We start from the raw sequence: 22,474 nt of genomic DNA on the forward strand, positions 1-22,474 counted from the left end.
TAATGGATTGAGCACGTGTTTATTTTCTTTTGTATACCAGAGCCCCCCCCCCCCCCCGGCAAAATAAAAGTAAACAAGTTAAAAAGGTAAATATCCACAAAAATGAAAATTGATAAAAAAGAATGAACAAAAGAAAAATAACTGGGGAAGAAGCAGCAATATTATAGGAAACAGAGAACTTAAAAAAAAAAAACCCTAATTGGTACCCTTAGAGAGATTCAAGAAGTATTACATCCACAAAACAAAAACAGAACACTATGAGGAAAAAAAAATAAAGGAACAAGAACTCTTGTAAATTAAAAATGAATAGCAATTAAATATTCAACATGAACGTTAGAAGAGAAAGTCTAACAGAAAATAGTACAGAAAGGGAAAGAGACAAGAAACACAGAGAAGAAGAAAAAAACACACATGGAGCATCAGCCCACGAGGAAAAACACGCGCCCTGAGAGGGCCAGCAGAAAGAACACCATGAAAAAAGCCAGAAGACGTTCTTTTTAAAATCAAAACAATCAAATGTGAGTGTATAATGAAGATATTTTCACATATACAAAGATTAGGGGAAACCATTTGCCACGTATTCTTTCTTTGGCAGTTACTTGAGGATGTGCACCAGCAAAATGAGGGAATAAAGCAAAAAGGAGGACGACATGGAGACCAGGAAAAAACAGCTCCAAATGTAGAAAGCAGGGAAGACACCTAGTATTCAATACTCAACGGTTCAGAGACTGGACATTCCAAAGTGAATTATCTCGGGGTGAAGGAGGTCAAGGCTTGATGATATTCTTGATCATTTGGAACAACATTGTCAATAAAGGTATTCAATTTGTGGGGGCAGAAAAGGAAATTAAAAACATCAAAGAAAACAAAAATAATGCAAGAAGGGAAATCAAATCCCACTATCACATCATCATAGGAATAAGGTTATTCCTTATTAATTTCCAGTTTTTAAACCAATACATAATAAATGATGGAATATTTAATTATCATAAGTATCTGAATGTAATCTCATTGATTCTGGCACTAAAATACAGGTGATAAAAGTTTAAGATGAGAAAAGAGAACAATGATGAAGAGAATAAGAGATGGTATCTCCAGCTGATTATAAAATAGAATGATATAAATATTTTACTTAAACTTGCAAAGATAAACAATAAGACAGTAATATAATTATATCAAGAGGAAGGGTAGGGAGTAAGATTAAGTGAGCTAAAACCTCAACTAATGAACAGAAGTCAACAGATAACATCTAAAATTGATAAATCTAGAAATAGCTGTAACGCATGTTATTTAGAGATATGGCAGAAACTATAAGAAGAAAGCTAAAATTAGAAGATGTGGCCTCTGGTGAGTAGGATGTGAGGAGACAAGGCATAGAATGGTTATTTACATTACATTACAAGCTCTTCTGCTTGATTTTTGCAAACATGAACTTACTGACTTTGATAAAAATAACTATGTACTTAGTTTTTAATTAGTTTAGTCACTAAAGATTAATTTATTGATTAAATTTTTCACTTACTGAAAAATGACAGCAAGATAGATTTCCAGCTCCAGATATCACTGATAGTTCTCACAGTGTTCTGATCACCTTTTAAAGTTACTCATCCTTCCCGAGGCATACTCTCACCCCTGGTGTGCACATTACAGCCCCATCTGAGAAAAACCAAGCCTACTAGCATTTTCCTTGACTTTAGCAAGGAAACAGAAAAACAGGAAGTGCAGCAGGAATAGAGTCATCAGCCCATCACCCACTCGGAAGATTCTCACCATAGAATTTAAAATTCCAAAGTAGTGTCCTCTCACTGCTAACCCAAGCAAGCAATTACTGCTCTAGGGAGCAAGATTCCCTTGCCACTCCACGACAGAAGGTCTAGGAATTCCCTCTTTACCCAAGGAGTTAGAGAGAATGGAAGAAACATTTCTAGTCCCAGCCAGAAAGCTGTTTGCCTCCAACAGTATAGAAATTATTCCCCCTTCCCTTCCCCTATTCCTGCACACACATTCCCTTCTATTCTAAGCCACAAATAATCGACCTGTACATTACCTTCCAGAACACAATCTGTTTATAGTTGCGGGCTACCCATACAAATGCCATAACACCACTCATATCATCAGGAATTAAGGGATTCCGCATAAGTGAGATTTTAGATATTAATACAAATGGGTATCATTTACTGATAATTACTCTGTACCAGGTACTGTTCTAAGTACTTTACCAAATATCATGGTGTTTTTCAACCTTTACATCAATCTTTGTGAAGTGACATTACTTTACTGAAGGAAGCCTCAGGGATTTCATCATTTTACTCATGAGGAAACTGAGTCTCTGAGGATGCACAATAACCATTTATACCAGGGTAAAGTTGGGATTTGAACCTAGGTCTACGTGACTTCAAAATCCATGCTTTTAATCATTCTATTACATAGTCTCCTTATGCCGTTAGGTGCTAAAATCAGACCGTTTCTGTGAATACTGTTATTACTGTCATATGCTATTATTATTCTGCCTTCTGGCATACAATGATGCCCTCTGGAAATACTGATGTGAGTAGAGGTAATTGTTCCACTTCTAAATGCTTGGGTTCTCCTGTCTATCTTTTCAATGGTTTGTCTCTTCCCTCACTTGAAGACTAACATCTTTAACTTCTTAAAACTCAGTGTGCTGGCCAATTCCCGTAACAGTCCTGCTTCCATACGATAGAAGAGGGGAAGGAACAGAAGAGAAGAGGGCAGACTTTGTGCCTGGCTCCCCATTTGACACTCCGGGGTGGGGAAGAACACCACACTGGGTGACCCAAAGCAGCTGCACAGAGAACTTGGCCACGTTACACTCCTGAGCCTCCCTCCATTCCCATGGAGTCTGGAAAGAATCCACAAGTCCCCAACTGCCCATGGCTGCTGAAGGTGAATAAGCAGATGGTTATCACAGTGGAGTGAGCTGACCTTACAGCCAAGGGCTGCACATCAACCTACCCAGTCCCAGGATGAACTGGGGTCGGGCGGGGGTTTGGGAGGGGACAGTGAGTCAGGCAAATATCAGGTATGAGCTGGAGGCCAGTGACAGCCTACATTAGATCAAGTCTCTCTCTCCCTCTCTCTCCCTCTCTCTCTCTCTCTCTCTCTCTCTCTCACACACACACACACACACACACACACACACACACACACAGAATGTGTGCTGGATTGGGGCAGAGGTACCAAGTTTTATTCACTCCAAGAGAATGGAATGGAAGTTCTCCAGCTGCGGACTTGAGCCCCACATATCAGTTGAGCGCCCGGTGACCAGCAGAGCAGGGACCATTGCCAGAGACCCAAGGAACAAGACGGGAAAACAGGGCTCTGCGTCCAGGACTCTGAGGCTCCAGAGGCTATGGAAGTGCACCTGTTCCCACCCCACACACCACCTCAGAGAGAAGTAATGAGGTGGGCAGAAGTGGAATCTGAACCCAGAAGGGATGGTCACCCAAAAGACGATTTACACTGGAAGAGCCTGAGAGTCCCCTTAACCACGTTCCCTTTGCTGTTCAGTAGGATGGGAGCGAATAGCAAGGGGAAGATTAGATCTGCTACATAAAAAAAAGAAAGAAAGAAACCTATGTCTGTCTGAGCAAATTCGCCAGCATGCCTCTCCAGTATGTCTGCCACAGGGATAAACAGGCTCAGAAAATGAGAATTTCCTGAATAAAGTCCATCGATTCCAGTACGAGGACGCTATGACAGCAGTTTTGCTCAGCCGAGGCTTCTTAATCCCTCCAGGTGGCTGGCCACATTCCCCAGGGTTGGGAATGCCAGATGAGAGAGAGAAAGTGAAGTGACACCGAGTTTCTAGCCAAATGCACAGACGGGCAATCTACATCCAAACATAAACGGCTCTGGGATTATTTACTCTTTCGCACTCAGTAAACAGAATCCTAATTTTAAGCTAAGCAAAACTTAATTAGCAAAGTAACCCACTGCTTGGACAAAATATCAAAAAATATATAATCTCCTACAGAAATAAATAGAAAAATATCCCATGTTCATTTACTGGAAGAATTAATAATTCTTTGGGGTGGGGTGGGTTTTTTTTTTTGTTTTTTTTTTTGAGACAGAGTCTTGCTCTGTCACCAAGGCTGGAGTACAGTGTCGCGTTCTCCGCTCACTGCAACCTCCACATCCCAGGTTCAAGCGATTCTCCTGCCTCAGCCTCTGGGACTACAGGCACACACCACCATGACCAACTAATTTTTGTATTTTTAGTAGAGACAAGGATTCACCATGTTGGTAAGGCTGGTCTCAAACTCCTGACCTCAAATGACCCATCTGCCTCGGCCTCCCAAAGTGCTGGGATTACAGGTGTGAGCCACCACACCCAGCCAGAATTAATAATATTGTTAATATATTTGACTGTCTGTGATGGTTAATACTGCCAAATTGATTGGATTTAAGGATGCCAAGTATTAATCCTCAGCGTGTCTGTGAGGGTGTTGGCAAAGGAGATTAACATTTGAGTCAGTGGGCTGGGAAGGCAGACCCACCCTTAATCTGGTGGGCGCCATCTGATCAGCTGCCAGCAAATAAAACGCAGGCAGAAAAACACGAAAAGGCGAGACTGGCTTAGCCTCTCAGCCTACATCTTTCTTCCATGCTGGATGCTTCCTGCCCTCAAAAACATCAGACTCCAAGTTCTCCAGTTTTGCGACTCGGACTGGCTCTCCTTCCTCCTCAACTTGCAGACGGCCTGTTGTGGGACCTTGTGATCATGTGAGCACATATCTCATATACATGGGAGTTTATTATAAAGTATTAACTCACACGTTCACAAGATCCCATATATATAATAGGATATACACATACCCTATCAGTTCTGTCCCTCTAGAGAACCCTAATACACTACCCAAAGTGATCTAGAGATTAAATGCAATCCTTATCAGAATTCCAGTGACATTTTAAGCCAGGCATAGTGGCTCACACCTGTAATCCCAACACTTTAGGAGGCCGAGGTGGGAGGATTGCTTGAGCTCAGGAGTTTGAGACCAGCCTGGGTACCACAGTCAGCTCTTGTCTCTAATAAAAGCTTTTTTAAAATTAGCCGGGCATAATGGCATGTGCCCATAGTCCCAGCTCCTTGGGAGGCTGAGGCGGGAGGATCACTTGAGCAAAAGAGGTCAAGGCTGCAGCGAGCTATGAGCACGCCGCTGCACTCCAGCCTGGGCAACAAGCAAGACCCCGCCTCTATAAAAACAAACAAGCGAATCAGTGACATTTTCACATAAGTAAAAAAATCACCCTAAAATCTGTATGGAATGCTAAACTCATCCAAAAACACCTTCCCAGAAACACTGAGAATGATGTTTGACTAAATATCTGGGCACCCCACGGCCCACAGATAAAATTGACCACCACAAACACCACAGCAAAGGCCCTTAATATAACTTCCGCGATAGTCTTTAATGGAGTCAGCAGAGCCACGGCTCACAAATGTTCAATGCCCTCACGGTCCTAGCAGTACTCTGAGTTTGGGAGGACTGAGTACCATTTTAAAGCCCTATTTTGATGAAGAGTTTTGATGGGGCAATGCTTACCTTCCCACGCCCGGGGTTTCCACTGAGAGAAAGGAGTGTCCGCCCACTTCTAAATAGAAGTCTTGGGGTGAATACTTCTGTCCCCCTTTTTATTCCCGCCACTTATACCTTCACAATCAGACCGACCAAACTGTCAGTAGCTACGTCAAGAGCAAGAGGAATCCCTCTGGGGGGGCCTGTGGTTTGCTTCAACCAACAGAACGCAGTCAAGTTGGTGCTGGGCCAATTGCAGGCCTGAGCCTGAGGATCTGGTGGCTTCTGCTGTTGCAGTCCTGGGAGCCTGAGCTTCCGTATGAGAAGTCTGGCGATGCTACAGCAGAAGGACACTGCGCAACCAGAAGCAACGTAAAGAGAACGAGGCCCTGAGATTACGTGGAGAAGAACCGAGGAATCTGGTCAGCAATGGACGCCAGTGGAAGAACGAGGGTAAAAGACACTCTCTACATCCACTCTTCCCCTGCCCCAGCAATCCCTAGGGTTCCCAGGCACCATTCGTGAGAAGAAAGATGACATTGTCCCTAATGGGCTGCAGGTGAGTCACTTCAGCTCTATGGATCTGGTGGGGGACAGGGGGCTGCTCAACTAAATCTCCATGCTTCTGGCAGCAAAATCTCACTCTAAGTAATCAGATGCATGACAAAGAACAAATGAGATGATGCCCACAACCTGCAAGCCATGCACCCATGTGGAGTGATCAAACCAGTCATCACCCTGAAATATCACTTCTCTAAATACTGGACTCTGTGCAACCTGGGTCACTCCAAAACAGCAGAAACACCCTCTAAACTTAATGCCCACATTCCAGGTGAACCACGTTGTATCAGGCTTTTGCTCAGTGGGATTGTTTGGATTTGGGATCTGATGCTATGTGCAGTATTAATACTCAAATGTACCACGTTGTCAAAGGATTTGACAGTAGAAATGAATCACATATTGGTGGGTCCATTCGTATATGGGGGAAATGCCTTAATGTGTCTTTGAAAACAAATATGCTCTTGATACACAAACACACACACTCACATACACACACACACACACACACACGTATATGTATATATGTATCTTTTACAAGTAGAATGTGTAACTTCCAATCAGCCAGTAGCCTGTCCTGAAGCACCAAGCCTGCCTCCAAATTTGTATTTTCTGAACTTACCAAGTCCTTCCTACATTGTTCTGTAAAATACACAGGTTCAACCTGGCTGTGCTTGCCATGATTTATTCATCGGCTCTCATCTGAAAGTTCCCCTGCGTCCCAGGTCTTTAATGCAAATTAGCCAGATTCTACCGCCACCTTCAGAAGCCTTTTTACCCGCTGAGGGTCTGTAGCTGCAGGAGTGTGTGCAATTAAGCGCAAGGTTTCCTAAATTCAACCTTCCTCGGCCCACACAGTCTTCCTCTGGTTCACAGCATAAAACAAGCATCCTCTAAAAATTTAAAAGACTCCCCACCTCCCTCTACTGTGTAAAGTTTCTCCAGCTGATGAGGCATGAGCCAAACTAGTCTGCAGTAGTCAGAAGTGTCAAAATTCTTCCAAACCTGCTGTTTGCCCATAAAACATAACACAGAGCTATTCTCAGAAATTATTAAAAATTGCTTTTCATCATAGTTACCACAAACAGCAAAGGAAAAACTAACTAAAGCAATGACTTAGTAAAGTGACTCAGTTTGGCAATTATGCAGATAAAAGCTACATTCAGCAAGCGGTTCACGCAAGTATATCGCTCCCTGCCAGTACCGGTTATTTGGAGGCCTGCAGTAAATATGTCACAACACACTTCTAATAACTTGAGATATTTTACTCAGAAGACAACATGTCTTCCTGACATTTTGGAATTACAATTACAGATTTCTAAGGATATCAGTACTCTTACAAAAAGTAAGTTTGAGTAAAAATACACTTTTCTTCTTTTAGAATAATTAAAGAATTGAAAGATAATGATTGAGATAAATGATGAGAATAAGTGCTATGGATTTTCACTAGACAAAGACCAGAAAACAATAGTTTGATTTACCTGAACCTAAATAAAATCCATACTAGAAATTACTTCAAAAAAAAAAAAGACAGATCAAGGTTTGGTAATATTTAGGAGAATGGAGAGGACAGAATGAGAAACAAGAAGTTAAATCAGTCTGATATACCCAAATAAAACATCTAAAATCTTAATATCAGCAAAAGTCATCTTGAGGCTCTACTGTGACTTTCGGCAATAAAGTCCCATGAAGATGACTCTTCTAAATTGTCAAGAGCCTAATCTTTGCACAAAACAAACTGAACTTCCAAGAGATGCAATAGTTATTTGCTTTCTCTGATTTTAATGTCCTACAGAAATACATTTTTTATTAAGTCAGTAAATTACAATGGAGAGAGAGATTTCAGTTTCAAAAGCAAACTCAAATACTTTATTTACTGGGTATTCACCTCTAAATACATGATTTCAAAAGCATGACCTCCATCTTCATTCAGCATCAAATTAATTTTAAAACAATAAAAACAGATGAACCAGTGTCACAAGAAGTATGGAAGAAAATGAAAACGTGTTGAAATATAAGACTTTTATTACTGAATGATATTTTACTTAAGAAATAAGAGATGATCAGTGATATCTTGAATTACTGCTAAGAAACATTTGTGTAATAAATTGTTCAAAATAATCAGCCTATTGAATTGATTGATTCCATATATATATATATATATATATATATATATATATATATATATTTTTTTTTTTTGAGATAGAGTTTGCTCTTGTCACCCAGGCTGGGATGCAATGGCACAATCTTGGCTCATTGCAACTGCCGTCTCCTGGTTCAGGCAATTATCCTGTCTCAGCCTCATGACTAGATGGAATTACAGGTGAGCGCCACCACAACCAGCTAATTTTTGTATTTTTAGTAGAGACGGGTTTTACCATGTTGGCCAGGCTGGTCTCGAACTCCTGACCTCAGGTGATCCACCCACCTCAGCCACCCAAAATTCTGGGATTACAGGCGTGAGCCACCATGCCTGGCCTGATTTAATATATTTTATTCTCATTTGTACAGTCTTAATAATTTCTTAATGCACATTTACATATATCATGGGCATTTTGAACAAAAAGTCTTAGACCACAATTGAATAACACACCAAAAAAATTACTCTCAGAACTCAAAAAAGTCCTCAAAGTAAGCAATATAAAAATATTAATCAGTGTTAGAAAAACAGTTTTTCTGGTAAGTTGGTTTTACATTTGTCTCCTTTGTTATTTTAAGGAAGTCAAGTTGTCTCTGTTTGCAGACGACATGATTTTATATTTAGAAAACCCCCTCATCTCAGCCCGAAAACTTCTTGAACTGATAAGCAACTTCAGCAAAGTCTCAGGATACAAAATCAATGTGCGAAAATCACAAGCATTCCTTTATCCCAACAATCGGCAAGCAGAAAGCCAAATCATGAATGAACTCCCATTTACAATCACTGTAAAGAGAATAAAATACCTAGGAATACAGCTAACCAGGGATGTGAAGGAACTCTTCAAAGGTAACTATGAACCACTGCTTGGGGAAATAAGAGAGGACATAAACAAATGGGAAAAAATTCCATCCTCATGTATAGGAAGAATCAATATCACAAAAATGGCCATACTGCCCAAAGTAATTTTAAATTCAACGCTATTCCCATCAAACTACCATTAACATTCTTGACAGAATTAGAAAACATTATTTTAAATGTAACATGGAATCAAAGAAGACCCCATATAGCCAAGACAATCCTAAGCAAAACGAAGAAAACTGGGGGCATCATACTGCCTGACTTCAAACTATACTATAAGGCCATAGTAACCAAAACAGCATGGTACTGGTACCAAAACAGATATATAGACCAATGGAACAGAACAGAGACCTCAGAAATCACACCACACATCTACAACCATCTGCTCTTTGACAAACCTGACAAAAACAAGCAACGGGGAAAGGATCTCCTATTCAGTAAATGGTGCTGGGGAAACTGGCAGCCATGTGCAGAAAACTGACACTGGACCCCTTCCTTACACCTTATACAGAAATGAACTCCATATGGATTAAAGACTTAAATGTAAAACCCAAAACCATAAAAACTCTAGAAGAAAACCTAAGTAATACCATTCAGGACACAGGCGTGGGCAAAGACTTCAGGACAAAAATGCCAATAGCAATTGCAACAAAAGCCACAAATGGGATCTAATGCAACCAAAGAGCTTCTGCACAGCAAAAGAAACTATCACCAGAGTGAACAGGCAACCTACAGATAGGAGAAGATTTTTGCAACCTAACCATCTGACAAAGGTCTAATATCCAGAATTTACAAGGAACTTAAACATTATTTACAAGAGAAAAACAACTCCATCAAAAAGTGGGCAAAGGATATGAACAGATACTTCTCAAAAGACTTTTATGAGGTCAACATATGAAAAAAGTTCAACATCACTGATCATCAGAGAAACGCAAATCAAAACCACAATGCGATACCATCTCACGCCAGTCAGAATGGTGATTACTAAAAAGTCAGGAAACAATAGATGCTGGATGGGCTGTGGAGAAACAGGAACGCTTTTACACCATTGGTGGGAGTGTAAACTAGTTCAACCATTGTGGAAGACAGTGTGGCAATTCCTCAAGGATCTAGAACCAGAAATACCATTTGACCCAGCAATCCCATACTGGGTATGTACCCAAAGGATTATAAATCATTCTCCTATAAAGACACATGCACATGTATGTTTACTGCAGCACTATTCACAATAGCAAAGACTTGGAACCAACCCAAATGCCCATCAGTGATAGATTAGATAAAGAAAATGTGGTACACATATACCATGGAATACTATGCAGCCATCAAAAGGAATGAGATGGTGTCCTTTGCAGGGACATGGATGAAGGTGGAAGCCATCATCCTCAGCAAACTGACATGGGGACAGAAAACCAAACACCGCATGTTCTCACTCATAAGTGGGAGCTGAACACTGAGAACACATGGACACGGGGAGGGGAACAACAGAAGACTAGGCCTGGAGTGGACTGCTGGCCAAATAACCAATAGTCAGGGCTGGGCCAGTGAGATTCTCTCTCCAGAACAAAACTCAGACACTAAAGCTGAGACACCTGGAGAGCTGAGCAGATACCTTTGACCATATGCTGGTGAGTAAGTGGAGAAAAGTGGTCTTGAGAGAGAAACAGGGAGCTCAGATACACAGGGGAGCAGCTGTGAGGCCATTTGAAGGGAGAACTGGACAGACAGAAAGACAGGCAGATGGGCAGAGATGGACAGATGGAGGCAGAGACTGCAGAGACAGCAAGCAGAGATGGACAGTGGCAGAGACAGGCAGCAAAAGTAGTCAGAGACAGTGATGAAGACAGATGGCAGATAGTGGCAGAGACAGGCAGGAAGACAGACAGATGGAGAAAGGAGAGGAGAGAGTGAGCGAACGAAGGGACACAGGGCATGGGGCAGGGGCCACGCCCAGAGTATAAAAGCACGAGCCCGTAGCAAGACCCAGAGAGCGAGGGAGTAAAAGACCAGGAGACGAGAGGACATGAGAGACAGAGGGGAGCGGATGAGACCGAAAGCCAGAGGGAGACACAGGAAGAGAAGAAAACCAGGAAGCCCCGAGATAGGGTGTTACTAGAGACACGAGAGGTAGGGACCGGGAGGCTGGAGGGGAGGAGGCGTTTTAAAAGGAGAGAAGACGGAGGAAAGTGACCACGCAGGGCAGTGAGGCTGGAGCACAGTCCCCGAGTGTTCCAGCCAGGTGGGAAAGCATAAAGGAGAATTTCATCCCACAGGAAAGTGACTAGAATTTAGGAGCTCTTTTTCCTTTAAAAAGTGTCAGCCATCATTTCAAAACGGCAAATGCAGTAGACACACTTATCTCCTCATTCCTGAATGATGAAAAACTGTGGAAATGGAACACGACGCAGGTGACCAGCCCACTGACCTGAAAAGCAAGGGCGGGCACGTGCCGCCTTCCTCAGGCAGAACACAGGTGCTTCTGTGTGTTGGAAGGAGGATGCAAACGCACATCCCGCCCCCAATTCACCCCCGTGACTAAATGGGCTGCACAAAAGGTTAAGAAAGCGCGCCATCCAGAGAACTCTCACCTGGGATCTTAGCAGCAAAATATGACGTATTCAATGGGCAGTCTGAGGAATGTTTAAAAAGGGACTATTTACAGAGCTGCAGGAGAGGTGTAGGCGGTAGTGTGTTAGCAAGCTGACTCTGGGACGGAAGGAGCCCCGATTCACAACACCGGCCAATTTCTAAGGTGTAAATACCTTACACCTTACTATAAGCAGTTTTCAAGCTTCCAAAGTGAAGTCCCTGAACGAAGCGTAAGGAAGAGATGCACATCATCCGATCCTAAGAGGTAGTACCAGCCACTTGCAGGCTGCTCCAGCACACCACTGAGAAAGACCCCAAGACATCATGCAGTACCCCAGGGTTAGTGAAAGTTGGAAGCTTGAAGTCTCTAACCCTATCCAGACCCAAAGAGAGCAAGCTAGAGATGTAACCTTTAGTCAAGGGCAAGCAGCCAGGCTAAGATGACCTCGCAGGAGAGAACCAGAGTAAGTACTGTAACCCCCTCTTCCTCCGGTTTTGAGTGGGATACCTCAGAAGCTGAAGCCAGCCAGAAGCCAGCAAGCGAGGGAAGCTACAGATACAATCGATACAGATCAGCCTCCCAGCCTCCAACAAGACGCGGGCTGGTGTGTGGTTCTAGGGAAGCAAACAAACTATTCAGTACCTTGGGCCACACAGAGGCTTAAAGCACGGCCCTAACGATGACGGTGTAGACGTCTAATATATTCAGTCCCAATAATGCTGAGAGGAAAAGAAAGCAAATAAAATAAAAACTTAAACATCAATTTAATGGAAAGATACATAGTCTTATCACTCAAATTAACTCCATTTTCTTTGCATGGCCCTGAATTTCTAGTCTAAGACATATTGTCCAGCTTCACTCTTAATGTAAATCAAAGCTAAGCCTTAGATAAACGTTAGTAAAACTTGCCAACATAGCATCATCTTTCACATGCTGACTCCAGCACTCTGGGAATGCCAGCGGAGGATGTCTACATCACTGCTGTAAGGGAAGAAAAAGGAGACGGAAGGCAATTTCTCTTCTTTACAGAAGTACCTGACGTGATTGCAGAACCTTTAAAAGGCTATGGAAAATGATGGCTTTTAGTCACTCTCAATTAATAAGTACATTAATAAGTATAGAATTGACTCAGCTAATTTCGGAACATCAGTTTTATGCAACATAGGACTAATCAAAAGAGTTGTCATTTTAATTTACATAATGAACAATCAGTATGAGTAAGCAAATTGAGTATTGACATAACTCTGTAATACCTAATCAGGAGAATTTTAAGTAGCTTTGTCATTAACAGGAATGTTTCACCGTTAGAGCAGAAACTATGAGAACCAAGGGAGACAGTGAAATTAGCCAGACTGTAATCTGTTTAGCAAGAGCACAGTTGCAGCCGGGCACAGTGGCTCACGCCTATCATCCCAGCACTTTGGGAGGCTGAGGCAGGTGGATCACTTGAGCCCAGGAGTTCGAGACCCCCCCCCGGGCAACATGGCAAAAACCCATCTCTACAAAAAATACAAAAATTAGCTGTGTGTGGTGGTACATGCCTGCAGTTCCAGCTACTCAGGAAGCTGAGGTGGGAGGATGGGAGAATTGCTTGAGCCCGAGTGGCAGAGGCCACTGCACTCTAGCCTAAGTGACAGAGTGAGACCCTATAATATCCCAAAAAAAAAGAAAAGACTGCATTTGCACAGAGAACAGCCAGAGCACCAAACAAATTCCAGCATCTAGGATGTGCTAAAAACTGACACCAGTGGATGAGCAACCCAGGGCAGCATGCCAAAGAAGACAGCAATGGGCTATCCCAGAGGAATGAGGTTTGTTTAAAGAAACCTCAACCCATCAGAACAAAATGTCACACATTCTGCAATCTTCTTTTAATTCACTTATGGGATCTGGTCACCCCACACCCAACCTCACAGAAAAATAAATAGCTGTAAAATCTAAGAATAATTTTGGGTGAGGTGTTTATAAGGGAAAAATACGTAGCAAGTGTTGAATCAGTATAACATCCCTTAAATCTCTGGAGAGGTTTACACAGCATGGCGGCCTCCATCATGGATCTCTCTGTGAGACCCAGCATCACAAAAGCTGCACTCATGTTGGTGCTCCTGCTCGTTAGCACAGCATCAGGCACACAGGAGGTCCACCGTGCTTATAAAACTGAACCGTAAGCCAGCCTTTGCTTTTTGTTTTAGTTTTCCATTGAGTTTTGATTCCTCCACTAAATCTGTGCCTTTCCTTCAGTCATTTTGTTTTCATTTCACTGAAACAGATATAAATCATTCACTTCCTAGTTCCTTCTCCCTTCCAGCTCTAATTCTTGCATAATCTCGGTCCCCAGGGTTTCATGCTTCTCAAATTAAGGAAATGAATCTCCTAAATACACACACACACACACACACCCCACCACCCTTGCATGTACCCTTTGCACATGATTTTAACTGTGCAAGTCTTTCACGTCATTTGCAACCATGTGTGAGGGAGCTCCTCAGAGAGAACATTTCAACCCACAGTGAATACTGATGCCTCCCAAAGGGTAAGAGCAAGTCCTGCTTTCATCTCATTTGGTCATGTGCTCCTATTAACATAACTCTCAATGACCCTGCTGTTTTAGTTACTAGATGGTTCGGGCAATATCACTACTAAAGACAAAAGAAGAAAATACCAAATGCCGGCAAGGATGTGCGGTGATGGACACGCCCATACGCTGCTGGTGAGAGTGTGCATTGATACAGACCCTTTGGAAAACTGTTTGACAGTATCTAGCACAGGTAAACATGTGCAGCCTAGGTATACACCCAAGAGAAACGTGTGCCCACATGCCCCGAAAGACATGCCAAGAATGGTTGTAGCAGCATTAATAGCACAAAACTGGAAACGATCCATCAATGGCAGGATGGATAAAGCGTGTGGTGCAGTCCCATATAAAGCACTACCGCAGTGAAAACGAATCAACAGGCCGGGCGCAGTGGCTCACGCCTGTAATCCCAGCACTTCGGGAGGCTGAGGCGGGCAGATCACAAGGTCTGGAGTTCGAGACCAGCCTGACCAACATGGCGAAACGTTGTGTCTACTAAAAATACAAAAATTAGCCAGATGTGGTGGTGCACACCTGTAATCCCAGCTACTCAGGAGACTGAGGCAAGAGAATTGCTTGAACCCAGGAGGCGGAGGTTTCAGTGAGCCGAGATCGCGCACTCCAGCCCAGGCAACAGAGTGAGACTCCATCTCAAAAAAACAAAGACAGAAAGAAAGAAAATGAATCAACAGTACACGCGACAGCATGGAGGAATTGCCACCTGACAAAAGAATACACGCTGTATGATCCCATACGGTCCCCATTTTATCTGTATATAAACCTCCAGAACAGATAAAAATAGACGGTAGTTTATTAACTGTAGTTTTTTGTTTTCTGTTTTTTTTAGGAATTCAAAACAAACTGGTAAAATTGTAAGGAAAAGCAAGGAAGTGAGCACCATAAAATCAGGAGATGGCGCCCTTTGGGAGGAGAGTGGGGGGTTTCGGATCAAGGAAGGCTTTGGGGGGGCTTCCAGAGTGCTGGCAAGACCCTATTTCTTGACATAGGTAGCGATGACACACAGTATCACTTTATACAAATCTGTTAAACTGTATAAAATTGTTTTGTCTGCTTTTCTATTTATGGTACTGAACAATTAAAAAGGTTAAAAGGGGAGAAGAATCAATACAAAATAACTTATCAAAAGTTTTTTAAAGGTTTGCAGCTGGAAAAAGCAGTGGGTTAAGTCGGTTTTGTTCCACTGAGCAGACTGCAAATAAGTGGTAGCTATAAGCAGACAGATTTTGGTAAGACCAAATGACAGCAACAAAGGGAAGAGGAAGAGGAGAGAAGAGAAGAAGAGAAAAACGAAGAGAGGAGGCAAAAAGAAAGACATGGGTTCAGAACTACAGTTGCCTACAAACAACATTCCTCATGAGAAAGTGAGCGTCCCGTCACTGACGCCAGTCACACAGGCTGGAGAACCGTGGGCAGGAATGTTCAGGAGAGGATTCAGACAGCGGGAAATGAACTGTGTGTCACGCCCCTCCAGAGCTAAGATTCTGTGATTCTATTTCTTTCGCAACAGTTAGAGGGATGGCCCCTTAGAGAAACAGAAAAACAGAAAAAAAAATTATGGTCCAAATATCCTAAATGTATAAAGCAGATATTCTAGTAGACTTTAAAGGTTTGTTTACAAGCCATTAACTAATCAAAAATAAAGGGAAGGGAAGAACTGAAGCGCTTCAAGACAATGCTCAAGCAACCGCTGCCAAGTGAGGTCCAACCATAAATGAAGAGCTGGCGTCAGAAACCATGAAGCCGAGGATTCAACTGACCCCAGTGTTCCTCAAACGCACCTGTTCTTTTAAGGTGGAGCGTTAAAACAAACGAGTTGCAAACAAACCATGGAATTTGGAAGCTTTATTTCCTTAACATTAAATCACAAGGCTTCTTCCTCCCAATTCCCACCTAACACCAGCCAATAGATGTAACTTCCTGACACTTTCAGAGAAAGATAGCTGAGCCTTGGCTGAAGATTGTTATAGAACATTTTGCAAGAAAAAACAAGCTCTGTTGAGCTGTTAATAATCCAGATTATCATCCATTCCCTCTTTTAGAGGCACAATGGATTTTAACCAGTTTTCTGTTGTATAAATATTATCATGGCTCAAAACATCCATGAGGAGGCACAACATTATCCATGGCTCTCATCCTGTTTGCTAACTAATTACGTCAACAACCTGAACCAACTTAACACTACACAGAAGCACAGCTGGCTTGGCAACCTGTCAATTATACACGTACCTGAATCTGTACTAGCATGTGCTGTTTCCCTCCTGCTAATGTGCATGGATTCTTACTGGCACCTACCGTTGTTTGATATAGGTTCCTGAACACTAAAACATATGTTCTGCCCAGAATGGGACCATTTAGAGTCATATTTTTGTAGTTTCCTGGCACCAAGGTCTGCCAGCCTTTCTAAGACAGATCTCCTATTTGCTTCAGCGAACATTCTGACAAGTGCCTGCAGACTTAAACAACTATCAAAAAATATTCTGTAACAACACTTTCCAGCCATGAATATAAAGAGAAACAGGCTGATTTTGCCTATGTGGCAACAAAGCCAGTAGGTTTTAAAATGATCACTGACATAACTATAAGCAAAATCAAATAAAATACGGACTGTCAATTATTCCTGTTGCCTACTTACAGCAATAAAAAAACAGATAGATAGTTATCAAATCTTTCCTTCAAATGGGAGTCAAAATGTACCAAAGAAACTTAAAGTAGATTTTAGTACCAGCAAGACCAGTAAACACCTTAGAAATGTTTTTAAATACAGTGACAGGCCTAACTAGCAGTTGCAGGCAGTCAACACTGTAAAACGGGGCAAGAACCTTGGACTAAGAGCCACTAGAATGTACGTTACTGATCACAAGGAGGGTTTCTTGTTTACCACTGTATCCTCAGTGTTCCATAAATACATTCAATAAATGTTTGTTGAATGAATAAACCAATAACAACTGCCGGCTAGTCCCTGACCTGTCTCTAACTGCCTTTTCCTAACTCTGCCTCTCACTAACCGTAGGTGAATCACTTCAACTGAAGATTCTTAGGTGAGTTTTAGTTTAAGGATTTTAGTTCCTTAAACTCTAAAATGGAGACACTGCACCTCTTGTATTAGCTTATGAGGATCAAGGGTGATAGTCTATGAAAAGTGACTTGGTGCTTTGTAGCGGGGCGCACAGATGGTGAGTGCCCATTACCCTCGCCTATGCCTTCAGCTAAACCACTGACAAACGTGGAAAAAGACTCACTTCCTTGAAACAGAATTAGCCTCTCCCTTGCCCTATTACTCTGTTTGGATGTGGCAGTGTGGCTGTTAGCCAAGATGGATATCGCTCTTGTTGTTATAACATTTTATTTAATCTCCACTGGAAAATTCTGCTTCTTGAAAGAGTATAATGGTAACATGAGAAAAGGGTTTTTGCATGGGGTACCGTAAAGAACACGACGCTGGAGTCGAGGAGTTTGGGGCCTCATCAGTTCTGCCCTTAAATATTTGAGGAAAGTCTCTTGCATTCATGTCCGTATTTATACAATAATGGGAAGGAGAGGCAGACTAGATAATATTTAAGGTCTGTCTCTCCCTACAGTTCTGATATTCCAGACACCAGATATTCAAGTAACCCAATACAAAGTCAGTGCTATCATTCATTATCATATGAGAAGTTTTTAAAGGGTGATAAAATAGTTCCACAGACTAAGTCATAAAAGGTGGAGAAATAATGATGCTGAGAGAAGGACGTATGATAGAGATCCTCTACGGAGCACCAGCCTCAGGCATCGTTGGCCACTTTGAATAAGCCACTTAATATTCCTACGACTCAGTTTTCTCATCTGTAAAAGAGGAACATCAATACTGCACAGGACCACTGGGAGAAAACACCTAATAAAATGATCATAAAATATTGCTATTCAAAGGCAGAATGCTATTTTAATACTGCAATGTCCAGAAAATGGCTCATGGATTTTAGAAAGAGACAATCAATATCTTTAAATAGACTTTTTCCATCACAGTAAAATAATATAATACAAACAGATATTGTGGTATTTCTAGGAGTCCACATTTTTTCTTCCATTTGTGTTTGGGAAAAATTAGGAAAGGGATCACGAAAATATTAGGTCCCACATTTCAAGATGAGAACCATTTCTTCTGAAATGATAATTTTAAAAATTCATCCAAATACCCGAAGATGTTTCTTTTTTGTTGATGCTATTCATTTGACTGGTTAATTGAAAATCAATCTGCTGAAACTGATGTTGAAATGACAATGCCCATCCTAAAAATATTACCAGTGACTTATTCTGTTGACATTCCATGCTTACAGAGGGAAAGTGGCTCTAATAAGATCAACTAGACTGGACGGTCTTCTACCTTCACAGCTCCAAGATTCTGAAGGTCCTCTTACAAACCTAAGGCATCTTGTGACTTTTACATGTAAGTTTCTCTTCCTGCTCCCTCCACTCAAAAACACACACAGTATACATTAGATACAGGGTTTCCCCTCTAACTTACAGGACGCTGCCTCTTCACTGAAAAATAGCATTGTCGTTGATATTTATGAGAAAGTTGATGTCACTGACAGTGGGATCCCCAAGTTTGCAAGATTGTCTCCCTACCACTTAACAGGCCAATAACAATAGCAATAATAGCACAGAAATTCTTAGTTATCTGATTTAAAAATCCATGAACATCTCCAGCTTTTTTTTTTTTTTATGGCAAAACGGTTCACTGTGGCTGTTCACATAGTGATTATCATCCCCTTACATCCCCAGGTAATGACTATGACCTTGATCTAAAAGCCACGTTACTTAACTGGAATAAAGAAGACCTTGAAGGGAAAGGTGACTGACCGGAAGCACTCTTAAGAGGCGCACAATGAAGAAATGATCATTTCTAAGAAAGTACTTAAATAATACACGGTGATTTGCTATGCTAATTGATGTGCTTTATTATGACATTAACTCACTTTTTAATTAAAGAGTATTTATCGGTGGCGTAAGTCTCTTTACATCGCCACGCTCCCCTGAATCCCTAACTAAATCCAAACCACAGAAGCTCCTCGGGCTCTGAAATCGGGATATTTACACATCATGAAAACCCACTTCCTAAGTTAGCTCCTAATGTCCCCCTGGCAGAAGAATGTCATCTGTTTCTGGAAGGGACGGGATCGGGGGGCCTCGGGGTCCGCAAAGAGCGTCTTACGCCTGGCTGCCTTTCGCTACCGCCGTTTGAGGAGCGGGCGCGCTGCGCCTTCCAGCTGCCGGGACTCGTGTCTGCTCGGCAAGCGCTTCAGCTGGGGTCTCCGCCGTGAGTCCAAAAGGCGTTTGGAATTCTCCTTCCGTCCCTGCTCCTGACCCCCTCAAGGCTTCATGCTACCGTTGCTCTTAATGCCACAAGGAAAGAGCTGAGGGCCGAGGACCAGTTTATTGGGCAATGGATCTATTTACAGGTTTGGTGAGATTGGGAATGTCTCGGTGAGCCACACCTAAGGGTGGCGTAAAACGCGGCTGTGGGCTTGGCAGGGAGGAAATGTTTACCAGGTGTGTGCACCTGTGCCCTCCGCTTCGCGCCCGGCGCCGGGAAAACCCTCTGCCCCTCACTTCGGAGCTGAGCCCTAACTTCGCCTCTGAAGGGGCGGACCAGGCCCCGACAGCACGTCCCGCACCCCGGACTTCTCAGTCGCAGGGACGGAAGGCGGCGGCAGCCGCATCCTCCGTTCCGAGGCGGGGGGGCCCGGGGCTGCTCGTCTCTGCCGCCGGCTCTGCCCCCGGGGGCCCCGGAGCCTTCGCAGAGCGGCGGGCAGCGCTCCGGCTCCGGCCGGCTTCCCGTCACTTTGCCCAGCGCTTCGCTCAGCCGCTGCCACGCACCCTTGGAGACGAGACCGGGAGGGCGCGAGAAAGACCCACGAGGCGCCCCCAGAAGCGCTCTCCCGTCAGGATGGGCCCGTCGGACCCCGCCCCGCCCTGCCCACCTTTCCCTGCCCCGGGGAGGCAGCCCGGGCGCCCGCACCGCGGCTCCTCGGCACGGCCGGCGGGTTCGGCTGCGTCCGCGGGCTCCGAGCGGCGGGAGGTTCTGCGACGAGGGCGCGGAGAGAACGCGCGGGCCCCCGAAACCGAACGCGCCGCTTACCGTTGGACCGCCGGACGATGTTCTCCAGAAACGTGTTCTGCGGGGCCACCAGGCCCCTCCTGCCCCCGGCCATGGTCATCCTCCCGGCGGCTCGCGGTCCGCGGCGTCCCGGCGCGGCTTCTCACGGCAGCAGGAAACGGGGCGCGGGGCCCGCACGCGGTCCCGGCTCGAGGCGCCCCATGCGCCCGGGGACCCTCCGGCTGCTGCCCTCGCGCCCTCTTCGCGCCTCCCTCCCCGCGGCCGGCCTCGCCGCGCGCTCGCGCCGGCCCCGGCTCGCTGCGGCCGCCTCCGGGTGGGCGGAGGGAGCGGCGGCGCCCCCTACCGGGCTCGTGCCCCGCGGGAGACCGAGCCGGGGGCTGCAGCAGCGCCGGGAAGCGCCGGGAAGCGGCCGCGGGCCAAGGCCGGGACGGCAGCGCCACCCTCTGGGCACAGCCGGGAAATGTGCTCCGGACGCGCCTGGCGCTGGGCGGGGAGGAGGCGCTGGGAGCGGGTCTCGGGGGCGGAGAGGAGGCGCTGGGAGCGGGTCTCGGGGCGGAGAGGAGGCGCTGGGAGCGGGTCTCGGGGGCGGAGAGGAGGCGCTGGGAGCGGGTCTCGGGGGCGGAGAGGAGGCGCTGGGAGCGGGTCTCGGGGGCGGAGAGGAGGCGCTGGGAGCGGGTCTCGGGGGCGGAGAGGAGGCGCTGGGAGCGGGTCTCGGGGCGGAGAGGAGGCGCTGGGAGCGGGTCTCGGGGGCGGAGAGGAGGCGCTGGGAGCGGGTCTCGGGGGCGGAGAGGAGGCGCTGGGAGCGGGTCTCGGGGCGGAGAGGAGGCGCTGGGAGCGGGTCTCGGGGATGGAGAGGAGGCGCTGGGAGCGGGTCTCGGGGCGGCTTCGCCCCAGCAAGGTCACCGCAAGCCTTGGGGAGCGTGGTGATGTGACTCTGCTCTGTTTCGGGCCGGGGACCCGGGACCTCCGAGGCTCCGGAAACACCTTCTTGCCTCCCTGACTAGTGAACGTTGCCCCACCTTGATTCTAAGCCAGTGTTTTCGCAGTAATTAATGAAGTCGTATTGTAACAGTGCAGATTGACAGAGTGACCGGCAGATTCAGCTTCAGAAGGGTTGTCTTGGGTTGTTTTTTGCCATAGACACAAATGCAGGCTCCTGACGCCTGGTATGATCAGCATCAAACTGCCTGACATCAAAACGGTGGCCTTGTCTCTAAGGCGAACGCTCAGGGGAGGCGCAGCTCTGATTAAGCACCTGTGGTTTGGGCTTGAAGCGTGGTCTGCAGCGCAGAGGATACCGTTAGTTTTTACACCTGACCCCTGGTATGAGGGAGAACCACATACACCCAAGGTTTCTGGACAGGGGCTAAGACAATAGTTGCTTCCTCACTTATTTGGGGGGATTTTGACCCCAACACACACTCTGTACCTGTTTTTTTACATGTATCCCCAGTAGGTGTGGTGGGAGACTAAGCCTGTGCCCCGCAGAAGAAGAAATGAATGGAGAGCTTCCTAGTTTCAGCCTGAGTCAACAGTCAACACAAAAACGTAAGAGGAAAGAAAAAAGTAACCCTGGAAATTGTCTGGGTTAGCCGTCCTGACATAATCAAAGACATCTTATTGCAAAGACATCCTGTCTCAGTTAGTTAATCTCAAAAACAGAAGAACGAATTCTTGCCCAGAAATCTCTCAGAGTTGCTGTGAAGATCAAGCAAGATTATGTGTGGGGACAGCACCTTACGTTGTCAAGTGCTATGCCAAGGTCAGACGTCATTATTGGAGTGACTAAATAAATTGGGCTGTTATGAATATCACGCACAGACACAAAGTAAACAGATCGCTGTTAGCAGAGAGTTAGATAAGGCTGACATAGGATTTGAAATGAAAGTAATGATACACTTCCTTAAGATAGCCTTCTGCCCGTCACCTGTCACCCAGCCTAGAACTGTGATTTCTTGAACCCTAGCTCCGTCTAGTGGTTCTTTGTTGTATTACAAATGACGTAACAGTGGTTGAAGAGAACTTGACTCCGAAATGTGTTTGGTACCGAGCTGAGTCGGTTTGTTGCCTATCCACTTCATTTCAGTCAGTTCACTTA

At 44.7% G+C, this 22,474-nt stretch overlaps 1 protein-coding gene across 2 annotated transcripts in view; it reads right to left on the reverse strand.

The window, feature by feature from the left end:
* Positions 1-20,476, reverse strand: part of KCNH1 (potassium voltage-gated channel subfamily H member 1) — a 377,979-nt gene extending 357,503 nt beyond the window's left edge. For both annotated transcript variants that reach the window (XM_064360341.1, XM_064360340.1), the window contains exon 1: positions 20,398-20,476. In XM_064360341.1, the coding sequence (XP_064216411.1) occupies positions 20,398-20,476 (79 nt within the window). The remainder of the gene's footprint in view (positions 1-20,397) is intronic.
* Between the last annotated feature and the right edge of the window lie 1,998 nt (positions 20,477-22,474).

The sequence above is a fragment of the Aotus nancymaae genome, unplaced genomic scaffold, assembly GCF_030222135.1.
Source record: "Aotus nancymaae isolate 86718 unplaced genomic scaffold, 86718_ANA_hifiasm-v0.15.2.pri h1tg000039l, whole genome shotgun sequence".
In the NCBI taxonomy this organism is placed as follows: Eukaryota; Metazoa; Chordata; class Mammalia; order Primates; family Aotidae; genus Aotus; species Aotus nancymaae.